General features: G+C 43.4%; 2 protein-coding genes across 3 annotated transcripts; one reads left to right on the plus strand and one right to left on the minus strand.

The window, feature by feature from the left end:
- Nucleotides 1-5,521: 5,521 nt before the first annotated feature.
- LOC112217522 (histone deacetylase 2) lies at nucleotides 5,522-13,859 on the plus strand. Of its 2 annotated transcripts, XM_024377852.2 has the most exons (13): nucleotides 5,522-5,687; nucleotides 6,398-6,510; nucleotides 6,617-6,734; nucleotides 6,888-6,962; nucleotides 9,386-9,524; nucleotides 9,692-9,833; nucleotides 10,153-10,245; nucleotides 10,849-10,957; nucleotides 11,198-11,338; nucleotides 12,066-12,174; nucleotides 12,437-12,567; nucleotides 12,770-12,913; nucleotides 13,083-13,859. In XM_024377852.2, the coding sequence occupies exons 1-13, from the start codon at nucleotides 5,633-5,635 to the stop codon at nucleotides 13,118-13,120; spliced, it is 1,407 nt and encodes a 468-aa protein (XP_024233620.1). In that variant the 5' UTR covers nucleotides 5,522-5,632; the 3' UTR covers nucleotides 13,121-13,859. The 2 variants fall into 2 exon arrangements, with proteins under 2 accessions (XP_024233620.1, XP_024233621.1); XM_024377853.2 differs by lacking the exon at nucleotides 10,153-10,245.
- A 3,121-nt stretch (nucleotides 13,860-16,980) lies between these two features.
- On the minus strand, nucleotides 16,981-20,444 carry marcksa (myristoylated alanine-rich protein kinase C substrate a). The gene is made up of 2 exons (XM_024377854.2): nucleotides 20,063-20,444; nucleotides 16,981-18,891 (listed from the first exon to the last, which is right to left on the minus strand). The coding sequence occupies exons 1-2, from the start codon at nucleotides 20,156-20,158 to the stop codon at nucleotides 18,196-18,198; spliced, it is 792 nt and encodes a 263-aa protein (XP_024233622.1). The 5' UTR covers nucleotides 20,159-20,444; the 3' UTR covers nucleotides 16,981-18,195.
- Between the last annotated feature and the right edge of the window lie 848 nt (nucleotides 20,445-21,292).

The following is a 21,292-nucleotide window of genomic DNA, read 5'->3' on the forward strand; positions in this document are numbered from 1 at the left end:
TTGCATACTCTGTGTATTGTAAGGATTGATACTATTACCAATTCAGGCTGCATGTGCTGGTTTGTTGTACATTGTACAAAGGCCACATGGAAACTTGATATAATCTATTCATGATTGGTTAGATGAGAATTTGTAGAAGCCCATTGGGCACACCACGTTATTTCAACATGGAGAATTGGGTAATATTTGGTTTTGATGTTGATCAATGATAGTCCAAACTATTTTCACCCACTCAAAAAGACTGCAAGAAGTATGTTGAATTCCCAATGTGTTATCACTATGCTTTCAAACATCTTATTATAGCACAACCAAATTCCAATGAAAAAACGATGTCTGATTTTTGCTTTAGTTTCAACTAATTGTGTTATCACTGCCCTTTCAACCATTTAAAAGCCCACCAAACTTCAAATGTGAATACAATGTCAGATATTTTGTTTATTTATACAACAAGTGAATGTGTTATCACTGTGCTTGATATAATAGCAAAACCAAATGACCTGGATACAACGACACAAGGCGAGACCCAGATGCAGACACAGGAGGCAGATGGTTTGAGTCTGATATTTGTTGAACAACGAGGGACAGGCAAGAGGCGGGTCAAGGACAGGCAAGAGTTCATAACCAGGTCAGAGTCCAAATAGTGCAGGGCGGCAGGCAGGCTCGAGGTCAGGAGCAGGCAAAAAGTCAGAACTAGAATAAACAGGAGCTTGGAAAAAACGCTGGTTGACTTGGCAAGACAAGAAGAACTGGCAACAGTCAACACAGGTATAAATACATTGAGGGTAATAGGGAAGATGGGTGACATCTGGAGGGGTTGGAGACAATCACAAGGACATGTGAAACAGATCCCCCCCGGTTGACCAGGGTGCCGACGGTGAAAGTTGGCAATGAGAGCCAGGACCAGGATGTCCTTAGCAGGGACGGAGCACCTCTCCTCCGGGCCATAACCCTCCCAGTCAACCAGGTACTGGAAACCCCTGCCCCCTGGACACGTGAAAAGTAGGGCGTACAGTGCCTTGCGAAAGTATTCGGCCCCCTTGAACTTTGCGACCTTTTGCCACATTTTAGGCTTCAAACATAAAGATATAAAACTGTATTTTTTTTGTGAAGAATCAACAACAAGTGGGACTCAATCATGAAGTGGAACGACATTTATTGGATATTTCAAACTTTTTTAACAAATCAAAAACTGAAAAATTGGGCGTGCAAAATTATTCAGCCCCTTTACTTTCAGTGCAGCAAACTCTCTCCAGAAGTTCAGTGAGGATCTCTGAATGATCCAATTTTGACCTAAATGACTAATGACGATAAATACAATCCACCTGTGTGTAATCAAGTTTCCGTATAAATGCACCTGCACTGTGATAGTCTCAGAGGTCCGTTAAAAGCGCAGAGAGCATCATGAAGAACAAGGAACACACCAGGCAGGTCCGAGATACTGTTGTGAAGAAGTTTAAAGCTGGATTTAGATACAAAAAGATTTCCCAAGCTTTAAACATCCCAAGGAGCACTGTGCAAGCGATAATATTGAAATGTAAGGAGTATCAGACCACTGCAAATCTACCAAGACCTGGCCGTCCCTCTAAACTTTCAGCTCATACAAGGAGAAGACTGATCAGAGATGCAGCCAAGAGGCCCATGATCACTCTGGATGAACTGCAGAGATCTACAGCTGAGGTGGGAGACTGTCCATAGGACAACAATCAGTCGTATATTGCACAAATCTGGCCTTTATGGAAGAGTGGCAAGAAGAAAGACATTTCTTAAAGATATCCATAAAAAGTGTAATTTAAAGTTTGCCACAAGCCACCTGGGAGACACACCAAACATGTTGAAGAAGGTGCTCTGGTCAGATGAAACCAAAATTGAACTTTTTGGCAACAATGCAAAACGTTATGTTTGGCGTAAAAGCAACACAGCTCATCACCCTGAACACACAATCCCCACTGTCAAACATGGTGGTGGCAGCATCATGGTTTGGGCCTGCTTTTCTTCAGCAGGAACAGGGAAGATGGTTAAAATTGATGGGAAGATGGATGGAGCCAAATACAGGACCATTCTGGAAGAAAACCTGATGGAGTCTGCAAAAGACCTGAGACTGGGACGGAGATTTGTCTTCCAACAAGACAATGATCCAAAACATAAAGCAAAATCTACAATGGAATGGTTCAAAAATAAACATATCCAGGTGTTAGAATGGCCAAGTCAAAGTCCAGGCCTGAATCCAATCGAGAATCTGTGGAAAGAACTGAAAACTGCTGTTCACAAATGCTCTCCATCCAACCTCACTGAGCTCGAGCTGTTTTGCAAGGAGGAATGGGAAAAAATGTCAGTCTCTCGATGTGCAAAACTGAAAGAGACATACCCCAAGCGACTTACAGCTGTAATCGCAGCAAAAGCTGGCGCTACAAAGTATTAACTTAAGGGGGCTGAATAATTTTGCACGCCCAATTTTTCAGTTTTTGATTTGTTAAAAAAGTTTGAAATATCCTATAAATGTCGTTCCACTTCATGATTGTGTCCCACTTGTTGTTGATTCTTCACAAAAAAATACAGTTTTATATCTTTATGTTTGAAGCCTGAAATGTGGCAAAAGGTCGCAAAGTTCAAGGGGGCCGAATACTTTCGCAAGGCACTGTATACGAGGGCATGGGGTAACAGAAGATGAACAGCAGTGGGACTAAGGACTCTAGTGATGGGGAAGGAACCAATGAAACGCAGGGGAAAGTTTGCAATCCAGGGAAATATGGGTCCAGGTGCAGTGGCTGAAGGAGGCCCGACGGAGCTTGCCACAGAGTCTTATTCTGTGCACATACTGTGCATGCGTTGACGAAGGCAGAGACGTCAGGAACCATAGTTGACCACCAGAAGCGTTGTCGGAGGAAGGCCAGGGTTCGACGGGAGCAGGATGGTCTCAGAGTCAGAAGGTGTGGCAGCGGAACTGCATATGCGAGAGAGAGCGTCTGGCTTCACATTCTTAGACCCTGGGCGGTAGGAGATGGTGAAGTTGAATCTGGTGAATAACAGAGCCCAACAGGCCTGCCTAGAGTTAAGGCGCTTGGCTGTGCGGAGAAATTCCAAATTCTTATGGTCGGTCCAAACCAAAAATGTATGTTCCGTTCCTTACAGCCAGTGCCTCCACTCCTCCAGCGCCATCTTGACTTCCAGAACTTCCCTGTCACCTATGTCGTAGTTTCTCTCAGCGGAGTTGATACGATGGGACAGGAAGGCACAGGGATGGAGCTTTTGGTCCTGGGCAGATCGCTGGGACAGGATGGCCCCCCACTCAAACATCAGAAGCATTGACCTCAACCACAAACTGACGGGACGGTCCACAGAAGCCCTGTCAACAGCTGGGGACCATGTGAACAGTACCTTGGGTGAAGTGAGTTTAGCGAGGGGAGCCTCCAGGGTGCTGTAGCCCCAGATGAAGCGGTGGTAAAAATGAGTCAGGTCTCTTTACTGGGCAGGTGGCTATGTAATGCCCCGCAGCACCACAATACAGACAACAGTTGGAGATCAGCCTACGTGAACGTTCCCTAGCAGATGTCTCAACTTGGATGTCACTCCACCACCTCAAGCTCAACCTCGACAAGACAGAGCTGCTCTTCCTCCCAGAAAAGGCCTGCCTGCTAAAAGACCTGTCCATCACGGTTGACAACTCCACAGTGTCGCACTGCCAGAGTGCAAAGAACCTTGTCGTGACCCTGGACAACACCCTTTCGTATTCTGCAAATATCGAAGCAATGGCTCGCTCCTGCAGGTTCATGCTCTACAACATCCCTACCTCACACAGGAAGTGGCACAGGTCCTGATCTAGGCACTTGTCCTCTTCGGTCTGGACTGCTGCAACTGGCTGTTGGCTGGGCTCCTCGCTTATACCATCAAACACCTGCAACTTATCCAGAACGCTGCAGCCCACCTGGTTTTCAACCGTCACCCAGCTCCACAGCACACTCCACTGGCTTCCAGTCAAAGCTCGCATCCACCACAAGACCATGGTGCTTACCTATGGAACAGCAAGGGGAACTGCCCCTTCCTACCTTCAGGCTATGCTCAAACCCTACACCGCAACCATGGACTCCCAAGTGGCGCAGCGGTCTAAGGCACTGCATCTCAGTGATAGAGGTGTCACTACAGACCCTGGTTAGATTTCAGGCTGTATCACAACCGGCTGTGATTGCGAGTCCCATAGGGCAGCGTATAATTGGCCCAGTGTCGTCCGGGTTCGGGTTTTGCCGGGGTAGGCCGTCATTGTTCTTAACTGACTTTCCTAGTTAAATAAAGATTAAATAAATAAACATGAGCACTCTGTTCCGCCACCTCTGGTCTCTTGGCCCTCCTGGTCTCATGGCCCCTCTTGGCCCTCAGCCCAGTCCAAGCTCTTCTCTGTCCTGGCACCCCAATGGAGTCCCTGTCCATCTTGCGAAAGCATCTAAAATCCTACCTCTTTAAACAGTATCTTAAATAAGCCTTCTTCCTCCTCACCTCGACCCCCCCACCCCCATTAGAAATGTAACGAGTACATACGGGTGTCAAGAAAAATGTGTGGAGTAAAAACTACATTCTTTTCTTTAGGAATGTAATGAAGTAAAAGTTGTAAAAAATATAAATGATAAAGTAAAGTACAGATACCCCCAAAAAGGACTTAAGTCGGAGGGGGGTTCCAAAATGCAATCATATCACACGCAATTTTACAATTTAGCCTATAAAATGATCATATCTCTTTTTTTATACAGACTAGCTAAAACAATACTGAAACTTGGATTATGATAATTTGCTGGTTAAAAAAAGTGGAGAAGCAAAAACATATGTTCTGAATCCCCTATTTTAATTTGCCCAATGGGTCAGTGATTTCAGAGTTCCTGTACAGTGCAATATGAATGTCAATATACACAATAGGCTGACTGGGGAGGTGATTTCCCACAGTCAAAGTCCCGCAATAAGAGCTATGACGCTAATATTTGTGTGAACTCTTCAAAGTTGTCTTCGGTGGTTGTCACTGAGTAGACTGATAACCCATTTCATGGATCCACAATACATAGGAAAGGTTGTACAGTGCAATATGAATGTCCAACATGGTTGACTGGTAAGCTTTATGTGGCTCATGTCACAGTGGTTTCAAAGTACCGCAATAAAAGCTACGACACTAATATTTGTGAAAACTCTTCACAGTTGTGTTCTGTGTGTGTCACTGAGCATACTGATACCCCCATTTCATTGATCCACAATCCATAGGTAAGGCTGTACAGTGTAATATGAGTGCACAATTCACATAGTGGATTTACTGGTAAACTTAATATGGCTCATTTTACGGTGGTTTCAATACAATTCTGAAGTCTAATACATACACAGTGCAATGTCAACTGATTTTTGTTTTCTTCTAATTATTGTATTTTCTTCAATTTAAATAACAACATTCCAACTTTGTTTAGCATTATCTAGTCCAAATGGCATAATTCCTTTATTTGTACCGATTTGCATCACTTTCAATGACTAACTTTTATTTTGAAAGCAAACCGCAAACGCCTCTATTGTGGCTTTTCCTTAATGTGAATGTCTCTATCCGCCACCAGGTTCATAAATACTACTTAAGTTTCGGCAAGCATCTCAAACAGAAATCCGACTCAACATGGCTTACACCGTTGCAGGTGGAACCAAGAAGAAAGTCTGCTACTACTATGACGGTAAAGAAATGCATGTTCATTTAGAGTTTTCAGAATAAGTTTCCAAGGCCAAACTAGCGCGTTAGCTAGGGTGCGTGATGACTGCCAGTGCAATGTAATATCCATTCATTCTCTGAATAGCTAGATACTATTGGCTAGCGATCCTGACATGATTTGTTTTATGTCCCTGTTATGATCATGAAATAAGTTACGAGACGGTGTTCTAGAATCTAGATATGTCGGTAAACTAGACAAGCTAGTGAACGTTAACCAGCTTCTGTAGCTAGTGCTAGTTTAGCCGGCTTCACTCTTGTCGGGGCACATTGTGTGTAGCTAGCGAGTTTAGCCAGTCACAGCAATGTTTACTTTTACAACTAATGTTATTTTAAACAAGTAAACACGCTGTTGTGGTATTTTGTTTTTATGACATTTTAAATATAAGCAGAAAGTTAAATTGATTTACTACCGCCAACAAGGGACCAGTGATAGCGTTGACGACTGATGAAGATGACGACACTAGCGGCTATTGCGCATTATCAGCGTTGCTTCATGCGCTAGTACTGCTAGCTAACTGACTGCATTGTCGTAGTAACGTTTAGTTAAAACAAAATAGAATTATGTGGTAGTAGAGGTACATTATGGTTAGTGCTGGAATGCTGTGTGAAACATCAACATTTCTCAAATATAGACTCTGTTTTTAGTTATGGTCTTTTGTTCCTTGTTTTTAACAGGTGACATTGGCAATTACTATTATGGACAAGGGCATCCCATGAAACCACACCGAATTCGAATGACCCACAACCTACTGTTGAACTATGGACTGTACAGAAAAATGGAAATATATGTATGTTTATAACAAGATTTCAAGTCAAAAGGTTGATTCTGAATATGTAGGTATGGCTTTTTCTCTCTTTCGCCATGAAGTAGGCAATTGTTATTCTTTGTTGCAGAGACCACACAAAGCCACTGCAGAGGAAATTACCAAATACCACAGTGACGATTACATCCAGTTCCTCCAATCCATACGACCAGACAACATGTCAGAGTACAGCAAGCAAATGCAGCGGTGTAAGTCGAGCCATAACTAGGGCCAGGAGTTGTTACTAACCTTATGACTGGACCAGGGAAAACTACCCATACTTACCTAGTATTGGAAAAAAATATGTATATTTCTTGATGGATTGCTTGAATCACTATTTTGTGTTTTTGTTTTTATCATAGTTAATGTTGGTGAGGATTGTCCTGTATTTGATGGGTTGTTTGAGTTCTGCCAGTTGTCTACCGGTGGCTCTGCTGGTAAGTGTATGCATGCATACATACATACAAATATATTCCCATGAATACATACTTTTGGTCATGTGTTGTATGGGGTTGAGATCAGGGCTCTTTGCAGGCCAGTCAAGTTCTTCCACACTGATCTCGACAAATCATTTCTGTATGGACCTAGTTTTGTGCATGGGGGCATTGTCATGCTGAAACAGGAAAGGGCCATCCCCAAACTGTTGCCACAAAGTTGAAGCACATCATTTTCTAGAATGTCTTCTTAATGCTACAGCATACAATGTTTCTTCACTGGAACTAAGGGGCCTATACTTCCAACCATGAAAAACAGCCCCAGACCATTAGTCCTCCTCCACCAAACTTTACAGTTGGCACTATGCATTTGGGCAGGTAGTGTTGTCTTGGCATCCGCTAAACCCAGATTCGTCCGTCAGACTGCCAGATGGTGAAGCATGATTCATCACTCCAGAGAACACATTTGCACTTCCATAGTCTAACGGTGGCGAGCTTTACACCACTCCAGCCGACACTTGGCATTGTGCATGGTAATCTTAGGCTTGTGTGCGGCTGCTCGGCCGTGGAAACCCATTTCATGTAGCTCCCGATGAACAGTTCTTGTGCTTCCAGAGGCAGTTTGGAACTCGGGAGTGAGTGTTGCAACCGAGGACAGACTATTTTTACTCGCTAAGGCCATTCTACTGCCATTGTTTGTCTATGGCGATTGCATAGCTGTGTGCCCAATTTTATACACCTGTCAGCAACTGGTGTGGCTGAAATGGCAGTCCACTAATTTGAAGGGGTGTCCACATACTTTTGTGTAATACAGTACCAGTCAAAGGTTTGGACACTTACTCATTCAAGGGTTTTTTTTTATTACTATTTTCTACATTGTAGAATAATAGTGAAAACAAACTATGAAATAACACATGTAGTAACCAAAAAAAGTGTTTAATGTAAATATGTTTTTTAGATTCTTCAAAGTAGCCATCCTTTGCCTTGATGATGCCTTTGCACACTCTTGGCATTTTCTCAAGCGCCTTCACCTGGTTTGCTTTTCCAACAATCTTGAAGGTGTTCCCACATATGCTGAGCACTTGTTGGCTGCTTTTCCTTCACTCTGCGGTCCAACTCATCCCAAACCTTTTCAATTGGGTTGAGGTCAGGTGATTGTGGAGGCCAGGTCATCTGATGCAGCACTCTGTCACTCTCTGTCTTGGTCAAATAGCCGTTGCACAGCCTGGAGGTGTGTCTTGGGTCATTGTCCTGTTGAAAAACAAATGATAGTCCCACTAAGTCCAAACCAGATGGGATGGTGTTTCGCTGCAGAATGCTGTGGTAGCCATGCTGGTGTCACCAGCAAAGCACCATCACACCATCTCCATGCTTCACGGTGGGAACCACACATGCGGAGATCATCCATTCACCTACTCTGCGTCTCAAAGACATCGTGGTTGGAACCAAAAATCTCCAATTTGGACTCATCAGACCAAATGACAGATTTCCACCGGTCTAATGTCCATTGCTCGTGTTTCTTGGCACAAGCAAGTGTCTCCTTATTTGTGTCTTTTTAGTAGTGGTTTCTTTGCAGCAATTTGACCATGAAGGCCTGATTTTCAAGCAGTCTCCTCTGAACAGTTGATGTTGACATGTCTGTTTACTTGAACTCTGAAGCATTTATTTGGGCTGCTATTTCTAAAGCTGGAAACTACAGCAGTGGTAACTCTGAGGTTTCCTTTCCTGTGGCGGTCCTCATGAGAGCCAGTTTCATCATTGTGCTTGATGGTTTTTGCGACTGCACTTTCAAAATTCTTGAAATTTTCCTGATTGACTGACCTTGATGTCTTAGAGTAATGATGAACTGTCATTTCTCTTTGCTTATTTGAGCTGTTCTTGCCAAAATATGGACTTGGTCTTTTACCAAATAGGGCTATCTTCTGTATACCGCCCCTACTTTGTCACAAGACAACTGATTGGCTCAAACACATTAAGGAAAGAAATTCCACAAATTAACTTTTAACAAGGCACACCTGTTAATTGAAATGTATTCCAGATGACTACCTCATGAAGCTGGTTGAGAGAATGCCAAGAGTGTGCAAAGCTTTCATGTCAAAGGGTGGCTACTTTGAAGAATCTCAAATATAACATATATTTTTATTTAACACTCTTTTTGTTTTCTATATGGTTGGAATGTGTTATTTCATAGTTTTGATGTCTTCACTATTATTCTACAATGTAGAAAATAGTCAAAATAAAGAACCCTGGAATGAGTTGATGTACTGTATAGTGTATCTGTTAGGGTAACCCTAACCCAAATCTTTTTCTTCTCTCTCTACAGTTTTTCACCTGCAAACAGTAGAACTAGTCCCTATTGGTTCAGAAGTCACAACACATGCTTGTGAAAATAGTGTAACCAAAATGTTTTTCCTCCCTTGGCACAGCGGGATCGGTGAAACTCAACAGGCAGCAGACGGACATTGCGGTGAACTGGGCCGGGGGACTCCACCACGCTAAGAAGTCTGAGGCCTCTGGCTTTTGTTACGTCAATGACATTGTGTTGGCCATTCTAGAGCTCCTCAAGTGAGTTTGTGTTCCCAGATGGAAACCGGCTAAACCGTATGACTGCTACAATGAAATGCATTAGTGATGGTGACTTTCTTGTTGTTTTTTGTAGACCTCCTGATATATCAGCGTGTGTTCTACTATGCATGCCTCAGGTTGAATTCTTCACACCTCTTCGTTCCCAGGTACCATCAGAGGGTACTGTACGTAGATATTGACATCCACCATGGGGATGGAGTAGAGGAAGCCTTCTACACCACAGACAGGGTCATGACTGTGTCCTTCCACAAATACGGAGAGTACTTCCCCGGGACTGGAGACCTCAGGGTGAGTACTTGGCTTACGTCCCAAATGGCACTACTTTTGACCAGCAGAAGTAGTGCAGTATGTATAGATTAGGATGCCATTTGGGACGTAGCCCCATGTGTCACACCTCAATGTGAACTTCCTGGTGCTCTGTGACAGAGTGGCCCATTGATAGCTGGGTAGAGACTTTCTTTCTACAGTTATAGTTACGAAATAATCTCACTTCCATTATTTGTAGTATTTTGCTTGGGAAGAGTGCTTTATGATGGATGCAGTATTTTAGTTATGGATTAGCAAGTGTGTAAACGTGTTTAAAATCCTCAATTGCCACTGTTTGTAGGATATTGGTGCAGGAAAAGGCAAATACTATGCTGTCAACTTCCCCCTGAGGGACGGCGTTGACGATGAGTCGTATGAGCTGATCTTCAAGCCTGTAAGTAAGCACAGGTATTGCAGTGTTCAGTGCTGAACACTAGTGGGGCTGCAGGTAGCCTAGTGGATAAGAGCGTTGGGCCAGTAACTGAAAGGTTGCTGGTTCGAATCCCAGAGTTGAACAGATGAGAAATCTGTCCTTGAGCAAGGCACTAATTGCTCTGGTCTAAGCATTTACAGTGAAATGGCCTCTGCAGAAGTCAAGGCATTCATACTTGCGTTTCGCAGAGCTATTGTCAAGGAAGTGAGTTTGTCTTTATACAGGGCCCCCCCCCCCCACACACTTATCGTCAACCAATCATGTCAATGCAGAGCTATACGGAGCCCTCCGCATTGTTACAAAATCGGAGGTGCACGGCAATGTGGTATGGAGCTCAATTTAGCCTCTGGAGGCGCAGCAAAAGTGTCTCACCCTCCATACGGAGCCTTCAACCACATTTTTGGGGTCAAGCATAAATTGGCTTTTACCCTACGAGGTCTGGATTCTGATGGTTTTCTGTTCTACCTGATAATACATTTTACACACCTGGCGAACCAGGTCTAAATTTATTCCCTGATTAGCGGGAAACGATGGAAGAAAACAAAGTGCTTTGTGTCTTGGCAGGTGATGGCCAAGGTGATGGAGATGTACCAGCCCAGTGCAGTGGTTCTGCAATGTGGAGCAGACTCCCTCTCAGGAGACCGTCTGGGCTGCTTCAACCTTACCATCCGCGGTATGCTAGTCGTCTTACATGTTTTTATGTGCGAGTCCATTTGAAACTTGTAGAGCTTAATTTGAACTGTAATGATTGAGCCAGCATTGGGAGTTGCACAGATAGTTTTTAGTCTGTCATTTATTAAACAGTAATGATGATCTAATTTTGTTCTTAGAGAAGCGTATTAGCCTGTTCTAAGCCCTCCGTTGGTCCTGTAGTTATGTGGTGTTTTGTCTCTTCGTGCTGCTTTTCCGTCAGGCCATGCTAAGTGTGTTGAGTACATTAAGTCGTTCAACCTTCCCCTACTAATGCTGGGTGGAGGAGGCTACACCATCCGCAACGTGGCCCGCTGCTGGACCTACGAGACGGCCGTGGCTCTGGATACTGAGATCCCTGACGGTGTGTTGATTGATTTTTTTTCCTTATTCAAAATGCCCTATTTCCCACTATTTCCTGTCATTATTTTTTTTAAATATTAGGATGCTTTCCTCATTTCAGCGTTGATTGCCTAGATCTGTATAATGCAGTGAAAGTATCAAGCCATTGAGGCTCGTCTACTTTTTGTAGTTTACTTAATACAATGTTTTCTCTTCACCGCTGCGATATTGGCTGGGTCTCTAGAGAAAACGCTATAGCACTAGACGGGGGTTTTGTCCCAAATTGCACCCTATTCCCTACATAGTGACCTACTTTTAGCCAGTGCCCAATTTGGCCCTGTTCAAAAGTAGTGCACTATGTAGGGTTAAGGATCTGGTCAAAGGTAGTGTGTTACACAGGGAATAGGGTGCCATTTGGGACGCATCCAGGGATAGTCCTGGTCCTGACAGTCGTCTGCCTACAGGGAGCTGACTAAGCAGAATGTCAGTGGACCACCAAGTGTGTGTGTGTGAGCGGACATTATCACAGCCTGTCAAAGGAGCCAGCTGTTTTCTTCATGGAATCCGGGACATTAACAGAACCCTTACCCTTTCCATTATATCCACTCTCAAGTGGCGGGACTTGTATCTGTGTATAAAATATGTACCTGAAAGGGTTGACCTTCTGAAACTTTATTTTAGGTACATCGTAACCTTCATGTTCATCTTGGTGCTGGCCCTTTCTCTTATGTTTTCTCTTTTTTTCCCAGAACTGCCGTACAATGATTACTTTGAGTACTTTGGGCCTGACTTCAAGTTGCACATCAGCCCATCCAACATGACCAACCAGAACACGTTGGAGTACATGGATAAGATCAAGTAAGGACTGAGTGTCATGGACCATCAAATACAGCATGTCAGATGTATTCCGCTACTCCTAAGGAGTTGCATGTCATTATGGATATGTGTGTGCATGGAGGTTGTTGCAGCTGCATTATTACTTTAAGAAATTGGTATTGTGGTAGGGAGTTCTCATTGTCGCTTATGACTATCCAAATTTCTTGGAGCCTTCTCGTGTGCTTCTGCACTGATGTTGGTTACTGCTCTAAAGCAATTGCCTTTTGTGTGTATTAACCCATAGGCAGCGTCTGTTTGAGAACTTGCGGATGCTACCTCACGCCCCGGGAGTGCAGATGCAGACGGTCCCTGAAGACGCCATCACTGACGATACGGTGGATGAGGATGCAGAGGACCCCGACAAACGCATGTCCAGTAAGACACGCCTTATCTGACAAATCACACGACATTCGCTGTGTACAGTCTAACTACTGCTGTTATGTCACTCAGGGGTGTTCCATTCTCAATGTATCAGTGGCTGGATTTTCCACTATGGAATCCATATTGGACCCTATTGCCAGCAGCATGGATCCTATTTCCAGAAGCATCTGAATGTTGATTTCCTGTCTCTTTTAAGTCCGTGCTTCAGACAAGAGGATAGCCTGCGACGAGGAGTTCTCTGACTCTGAGGACGAGGGAGAGGGAGGAAGGAGGAACGAAGCCAATCACAAGAAAGGAACAAAACGGACTCGAGTTGAGGAGGGAGACAAAGAGAAAGTTGGTGAGTATTCAGAACTTGGTTACCCTGACTACAAACCTTTTTTTGTGAAGGACTTTCAAGAACACTTGCAATTCCCTTCATTTTAGATTGAGTTGGATGAAGAAAATAACCTAGAAATATTGAATTGATAACTTGTACAACTTGTTAATTTGTGCTGTCTTCTGTACAGAGGTGGAGAAATCGAAGGAAGCAAGCACTGAGAACTGACATAGGCAGCTAAGCGTAATTGTGGCACCCTGCCACTGTTTGTACAGTTTTAAAAGGAGGTCATGAATTCCTGTCAGCCCTCATTTGTGCAGTGCTGCAAGATCCAAAACAATTATGATAATCTCAGGAGGGGGAGTACAGACCATTGTAATCTCTCATCCTCCCCTTTATCACAATAAAGACTTCATCATAATTACTTGTCACGACCAGCTACTTATAGTTTGAGGTACGAAATTGTGCTTAATTAGAAGTAGTTACTAATGTATTCAGACACTGACTTCTGTTATGTTTTGGGGTGGGGAAACCGGCACACTTTCCAGTGTGAAGACTGAGCAGACTAGCAGTGCCTGATTCAGCCACATGGTGGTGCTGTGATCTCTCCATGGACAGACCCGACTGTGGCAGCCAGGACAGCTAACTGTGGCTGATTCTACACCTTAGAGCCTGACTCCATACCAGAAGCGTTATATTTCTCATTGATCTGTAGCTGTACGTTCGTTGTGAAGACTTAGTTTCCTTTTGTGGACTGTAGCTGTGGATTTCTAGGATTTGTGACCAACCTGGGTTTGCTGTACTTTCCTTTGATACCTTTTTGAATGCTTTTATATTTCAATATGCATTATCTTCTAAATGAGAAGTCTACTTGTAATTAAAGTATGTGTTTTTAGACCAGAGTATGTGGGTGTTCCTGTAGATATTTTGCATTTGCCAATTAAAAGCTTCTTTTTTAAAAATCCTATGTGGTGTGTATGTATTATATTAGTTGGGGCTAAATATGTTAAATCAACCATGATCATTTAAATGATCTATAATACGACGGGGTTCATTGCAGAATCCCAATCACCTTTGTTTGCATGTATAGGAATGGTTCTGCCACAAACAATAATATACAGATGGACAATGAATTTGATATTAACACAGTACGTACATAATGAACACCAGGATACAGACTCTACTATAGACATCAGACTACACTATAAACTGTTGAAAGAGGTACATCATATACAAGCAGTGGCCAGAGGGAGTCTGGGATGTAACCTCTGTTGGTATTCCCCATGCCTTAGACTTGCCTGGTAGACCGGTGTTCTCCAGAGATGTCATCCACATGTTAGCTTGCATGACAAGTGCCATAAGCTTAGTTCAACTGTAGCCCTATCATAACCGAACATAAAGATGATATACTGCATTCTTTGTAAACTGGCATCATGTCAGTTCTTGCTAAAACCAAATCGATACAAATTTCACTGGGGATTTCTTTTGTGGCACATTGCATAGCAGCCACACGATGGCGATGTAACCCTGCCTGTTATTTTCATCAAGGAATCAGTGTATTAGTTGTGTACACAGATTTGCAGGTGCAGCGAAATGCTCATGTTGCTAGCTCCAAGAGTATAGTAATATCTAGCAATGAAAATAGCCTGGAAAATAAGTTTTATATAGGATGAGTCATGACTAGAATACCGGCAGTGGAGGCTGCTGAGGGAGGATGGCTCATGATATTGTCTGGAACGGAGTAAATGGAATGGCATAAAACACATGGAAAACGTGTTTGATGTATTTGATACTATTTCACTCATTCTGCTCCAGCCATTACCACGAGCCTGTCCTCCCCAATTAAGGTGCCACCAACCTCCTGTGGAAAACAGTATATACATACAGTATGTATGTACATATACATACAATATTAAAGTTACCAGTGTTCAATGACTGTACATATGGCAGCAGCCTCTAAGTTGGAGGGTAGTGTACCAGGTGGTAGCCGGATAGAACAGTGACGAAGGTTCCGGCCAGGTTACTGGGCAGCGGTCGGCTAGTGGTGACTGTTTAATAGTCTGATGGCCTGGAGATAGAAACTGTTACTCAGACTCTCTTTCCCTGCTTTGATGAACCTTTTCTGTCTCCGCCTTCTACATGGTAGCGGGGTGAACAGGCCGTGCCTCGTCGGGTGGCTGGGGGGTCCTTGATGATTCTCTTGGCCTTCCCATGACACCGGGTGCTGTAGATGTCCTGGAGGGCAGTGTGATGCGTTGGGCTGTAGCACCACCCTCTGGAGAGCCCTGCGGTTGCGCATGGTGCAAGACAGCCCGACAGGATGCTCTCAATGGTGGATCTGTAGAAGTTTTTGAGGGTCTTAGGGGCCCAGACGAATTTCAGTTGCGCCTTCTTCATCACGCTGCCTGTGTAAAGGGACCATTTCAGGTTGTCAGTGATGTGCACGCCAAGGAACTAGAATTGTTTTTTTACCCTCTCCACTGCGGCCCCATCGATGTGGATGGAGACGTGCTCTCTCTGCTGTCTCCTGTAGACCACGATCAGCTCCTTCGTTATGTTGAAGTTAAGGGACGGGTTATTTTCCTGGCACCACTCCTCAGGGCTCCGCACGGCGCTGGTTGTTATAGCTTATTTGCCTACCATTTTGGCCTAGTAATTTCAACCGTCGTGATTGCTAACACAACCCTGAATATCTTTAATCAAGTTGTCTAGATAGACATGCTGATGAAGTATATCTAGATTTTCATTACAGAAACTTAGCCTACTAGTAGCTATGACACACCTGCAAGCAGGAAAATAGCACGTGTGAAATTCAAAACACCAGGAAGCTGCAACCCAGTCAGCAGAGACACATGCATACACCTATTTTGTGGCCTATTCGTCTACTGATGAACAATTGCAATTTATAGTATGTTTTTTCTATTTGTTGCCATTTTGTGTATTACAATGTAGCATGCATAACATGCTACGTTGATATATTTTGAATGGGATTGCAGCACAATAGTTACTCAGTAACTGGTACAATGCCAATGGAAATGATAACATGTCAGTGAAGACCTTTTGAGGTCTAATATTGCAAAGTACTGAGTCTCTGTGTATTGAGGGTCTCTTTTTTACAAGAATGAGCGGCACAAAAGGTCTTCACTGACATTTCATAATTTCCATTGGCATTGTACCAGTTACTGAATAACTAGTGTGCTGCAATCGCACACCATTCAAAATATGATTCGCAAAATGTCAACGTATTTAACGTCAATGAGAATTCAGTGATGTAGGCTGCATGTGGTCATGTTGGGGGCGGGGAATAGCACTAAACTAATAGCGATGGAACGTACAATGAACAAACCCTGATCCCCGTGACAAATTAATCAATTCTGGTCCATGATTCATTTAAAAAGGTTTTGAATGAGTTCGGCCTAGTTGTATAATACTTGCAAGGTGACATAGATTTGTCCGTACCATTGAGTATTCCATGTTGGACTTTTGTAGATAACTGAGGGCCAGTGACACTAGCTGTGACGACACAAGTTCAAATGATAGGTGAAACCCTCTTGGTGTTTTTGCGGCAAGGTGCTTCTACAATGATACTGTAATGTTTGAGTATGTAGAAAAGTTGGCGGTAGTTAGTCTGAATACTAAATTAGTTTGAACACACTATGGCTGCATTTAAAACAGGCAGCCCAATTATTTTGACCAATCTGATCAGCTCTGAAAAAGATCTGATGTTAATGGGCAAAAGCTCAATTAGAGTGTGTGTGTGTGGGGTGGGGGGGGTGTTACACATGTTGAAATTACGCATCAATTTACCAATTACAACACTCAACGACCCACTTACCACCTCCATCTGAACGGTTAAAGCTGGACTCCATAGTGGAAAAAAACATCCGTTTGTGACATTACAACAAACACTGTTTGCACATGCAATAGAATAGCACAATATATACGGCAATTTATTTGACCATGCTGCGCAACACTCTGGTTGGCAACAAAAACAACTGCGGTGGGGCGGCTAGTGGCGCTGTTTCCCCCTATTGCGGAGTCCATCTTAAAAGGAATAGAAATTGGTTAAATGAAAAGACAGATGCTGCTCAAATTTTATTCACATTTATTTTTGCTTTTAGTGTGCTCACAGAAAATTAGAACACTAAGCAGGAGTTTAATAGCATTTTTTTAAGCAAAGTTACATTCCATCTCTAAGTCAAATTGGTCAAAGCTTCTCCGGTATTTACAAAAGAAAAGAAAAGAGACTAGATGCTACACAAACGTCGCATCTGATAGAGATTCCTTAATTTGTCAAAGACCACTGGGGAAAAAAGCATTGTCTGCTGTAATCAAAACATACCACAGTATATAAACAGTAACCATTCCACTTATCACAGCTTGGTTGAGTTCAAAATTGCTGAAAAGGTCATCCAGGATGAATTTGTTTTTGTTATCTTACAAAAATGAGCGGGTGGAAAGAGCTGCAAACTTCATGTGCTTCTTGAGATCAAGATTTCATTTGTACAATAATCATAGTTAAAAACACCCCGCCTATACATACTTACACTTTATTAAGGTCATAAAACCAGCAATAAACAATAAAGCCTATACAACTTGTATTTCTACTGAATCACTGACTGGTACAGCTAATGAGATTAGTGAAAAGCTCCTATGAATTTTTTTTAATGACTTCCTAAACCTAGCTCTGGGAATTGTGTTTTTTTTTTTTTTTTTGTCGTCTCATAGTAAAAAATGACTTAGTGTTATAAACCGCATGGTACTCTTGTGGTACATAGGTGTTTGTTTCATTCTCGTTTTTAAGACCTCTCTTTACATTATAGTCTGTGGCACAATTCCCAGGCACAAAGGTGCCACCTCCAAATCTCCCCCCCCCGCCCACCCCAAAACCGCCTTCATTTACATCTCAACTCATCTACATACCCCACCTCCTCCATACCATGGGCATGTCCATACATTTTGACAAGGTACATTTTGTATAAAAATGCAACAAAAAAAAAACATGTAATACAGATGCAAAAAAAATATATGGCAGAGTGTGGATGCATTTCTTTTCCTGTAATATTACGTTTCTAAGCAACCCACCTCTGCCCGTTGGAATGGTAGTAACAATGGACCAAGATGGGTTTTGTGGAGGGGGAAGGGAAAACAAAAAAAGAAAAGCTTTAAAATACCCCTGGTTGTAGACAAGTTCTCCAAAGCCAGGAACTGGCACCACTCCAACATACAAACAGGGAAATGTTTTTTTGATTATCTTTTTGTTTTTTTTATTTCTTCCGTTTTGCTCTTCGCGTTTTCCAGCTTTACTCAGCACTGGCCTCTGCGGCAGCGGGGGCCTCTGGACTGGATGCGACCTCTGTTGCAGGTACAGCCTCCTCCGTTTTGGGTGCCTCCGCAGCAGGCTCCGCTGGCTTCTCCTCTGCTTTTGGCTCCTCGGCGGCAGCTGCCTTGGCCTCCTCAGCGGGTGCTGCTGCTGTTTCCTCAGGCTTGGCCTCTGTGGGGCTTGCTGCTTCCTTAGCTTCCTCCCCAGCACCGGCAGGCTTGGCCTCTCCCTCCGCAGTCTTGGCTTCCCCTTCGGCAGTGGCCTCTGGGGCCTCGGCTGCCTCATCCTTGGCCTCATCGGTGGACGCAGCGGCCTCCTCACCCTCTGCCCCATCGCCTGTCTCCTTCTTGGTCTTTTTGAAGGAGAAACCGCTAAGCTTGAAGGACTTTTTGAAGGAGAAGCGCTTCTTCTTCTTTTTGGGGGTCTCGTTGCTGGTTGAAGGCGTGGCACCCTCCTCCGGTTTAGCTGCCTCACCCTCAGCTGCTGGAGACACAGCCTCTGCATTCTCTGCCTTTTCCCCTTCTACTGCTGCTGCTGAGGGTGCAGCCTCTGCAGTTGCAGCCTCCGCTTTTGGAGCCTCCTCAGCCGTGGCACTACCATTGGCATGCACCTCGTCTTTGCCTGCCTCTGCAGCCGCAGGAGAGGCATCTCCGTTCACTTTCACATGGCCATTTTCCTAAAGACAGAGGCCATTAAACATCACATAAAAAGCAAGCGTGGAATATTACGTGTGATATGGACTATTGTCACTCAGTGACACAAGGGGCAGTAGACACCACAAAAATAAATCGGGACAAACGCATACAGCCCTCTGTCTAATTTAAAAAAAAAACATGTTTAGTATCAATGGGCCTTTACGCACGGGCTTCGGCAGGCTAATTGCTTTGCGAGTTACAAATTCAACACAGAATTCGTTTTAGGAATGCAGAATTGAAACTATTTTCCCGTAATCACGTGCGAGAATGAGCCACCTCCGGCAATGAGAGAAGGGAGACACGGTTTCGGATGGTTCGCTAGGGGGCGATGCGTGTCTGCCAGTCGCTCCAACACCGAAGCGCCAAAGCAAAGCATCTGCTCATTAAACAGCAGATGCTCATTAATACACCAGATCACGCAGAGCATCCTTCAGATGCATACCCCCAAAACTAAACAGCACCAGAACCATCATCCTTATCACTTTAATAAATACCATCCACTCCAACACTTATACCAACTACAGAAGGGGCGCATTATCAAATGTGGTTCCCCTGCTCCCGTGTGGTAGTAACCATCCCTGCTCTCTATTCGAGCATCTGTAACAAAAGGCGTGTTGGCTAGCTAGACCGTGGCAAGCCATTGTTGGCGTCGTTCATCTTCCCATTCACCCACCGATTGCCTCAAGTTATTAGATTTGTGCTCAGTTTCAGTTAAGATTTTTGATTCAAAAATGATTTATCCATTTAACTACATAAGGTCCAACAATTCGATACCAATTTCCGCTGTCTCACAATCCGAAATTTCAAACAAAGTATTCACCCAATTAACCGAAATCCCCACACATCAAATGAATCAATGAAAACGACTGAATATGTTACCAAAATGTGTCAACAAATAATTATCCAAATCAGTTTGGGCTTTTGTAATAAATTGTACAATTTTAGAAATTGTATTTCAAATCAGTGATCAACTGTTTGTTGAAATAGTGTACAATCAATGTATTCCAATCGTGGTTGTTTTCTCCATCAGCCTGGCGAACGTCTCCATAAGTGCCCACAACACAATAACGCAAGCAGAGAACCTTTGCGCAAACCAACCGTATATCTATATTTCCTTTAACTCGGATACAAATATATATTTAAATCCATTACCTGTCCATTGGTCTTGGTTGGTGAAGCGGCAGCCTCTCCTGGCTTTTCAACCGTGGTTTCGCCTTTTGCAGCTGTCTTGGAGAATTGCGCTCCCATGCTTTCGCTCCAACAAAGAAACTCAACCGATCCAAAAAAAATGAACAAAGACCACTACTAGACTCTTTCTTAAATGCAAGCACTTTGCGGAGGCTCCTCTTTGAAACGTTTACTGGACAAGTAATCAAAGTCCAGTCTTAGTGAACAAAATTGGAAAATTGCAGAAAATACCTGCCAAGTGAAGAGAAGTAATAAAAAATCCCAGATTTGTGGCTATGTCGCTGTAGACAGGGTGGAAAATGGAGAAATTTCCCGTGTTGCTAATAAGATGCGGAGTCCAACGCCCAAGTGCACAGGGCCACATTCAGTTGCCAAACGTTCTCGAACGTTGCAGATAGAAATGCCATGAATAGAGCTGGGGGTTACTCATTTTACATGTTGGAGAGGCATGTGTGTGTTCTATATTGTCTATTTCTATCTGAACGTTCCAAAACGTTGCGTTCTACTGAACGCGGCCCAGATGAATGGGCATCCCGAATGATGACGGCATCCGCGCTCAGATCCAGCGAATCAGAGCCCTCACACAGAAAGTGGGCAAGGCTTTAAAAACGAGTGAACAATGTTTTTTTTTGCAGATTGTAACAAATCTGAAAAAATATATATTGTCGTTGCGACAAATTTTCCTTTCAAAACTACCAAACAAAAATTACTCGACTAGAGAATAATTTTGGAATTGATGGTGTGCGCAGAGGTTTGAAAGGCATTCTAATCACTCCTAACAAAGTGATACCTAATTATTGATTCATTATGATAGATGTTTGAGGGTGTTTGTAACAATTTAATCTCAATTATGTACGCTAATTTGATCATGAGGAATCGGAATTTGCTTTAGGCAGAAATTGTTTTTTGGCTCATTGGGCGCCAGCCGCCTCCACTTTCAGAACGTGCTCTGAATACGACCACATTCACTTGACACAGACAGTGCACATTTAGTAGGTAGTCTATTTAGTGGTGGCTATTTTTCATATTGAATAAATACTGCTTTTGTGGAACAATCTTGTACTGATAAAATACATTTAAAGGGGGGACCTCTAAAACCACCTTTCAGCCCTATGCCATCTTGTAATAAATTCATCTCAGTCACATATAAGGGGAACATCTAAACCCACCTTTCAGCCCTATTTTATACTTAAC

Source organism: Oncorhynchus tshawytscha, linkage group LG18 (genome assembly GCF_018296145.1).
Source record: "Oncorhynchus tshawytscha isolate Ot180627B linkage group LG18, Otsh_v2.0, whole genome shotgun sequence".
Lineage (NCBI taxonomy): Eukaryota > Metazoa > Chordata > Actinopteri > Salmoniformes > Salmonidae > Oncorhynchus > Oncorhynchus tshawytscha.

Bases quoted from the DNA above. Each gene is read 5' to 3' on its own strand.
- LOC112217522 (XM_024377852.2), top strand. From the start codon at position 5,633: ATGGCTTACACCGTTGCAGGTGGAACCAAGAAGAAAGTCTGCTACTAC. The intron at 9,525-9,691 runs GTGAGTTTGTGT...CTTCGTTCCCAG, and splicing joins GCCATTCTAGAGCTCCTCAA to GTACCATCAGAGGGTACTGT. The intron at 10,246-10,848 runs GTAAGTAAGCAC...GTGTCTTGGCAG, and splicing joins ATGAGCTGATCTTCAAGCCT to GTGATGGCCAAGGTGATGGA.
- marcksa (XM_024377854.2), bottom strand. From the start codon at position 20,158: ATGGGAGCGCAATTCTCCAAGACAGCTGCAAAAGGCGAAACCACGGTT. The intron at 18,892-20,062 runs GTAATGGATTTA...CTCTGTCTTTAG, and splicing joins CAACCAAGACCAATGGACAG to GAAAATGGCCATGTGAAAGT.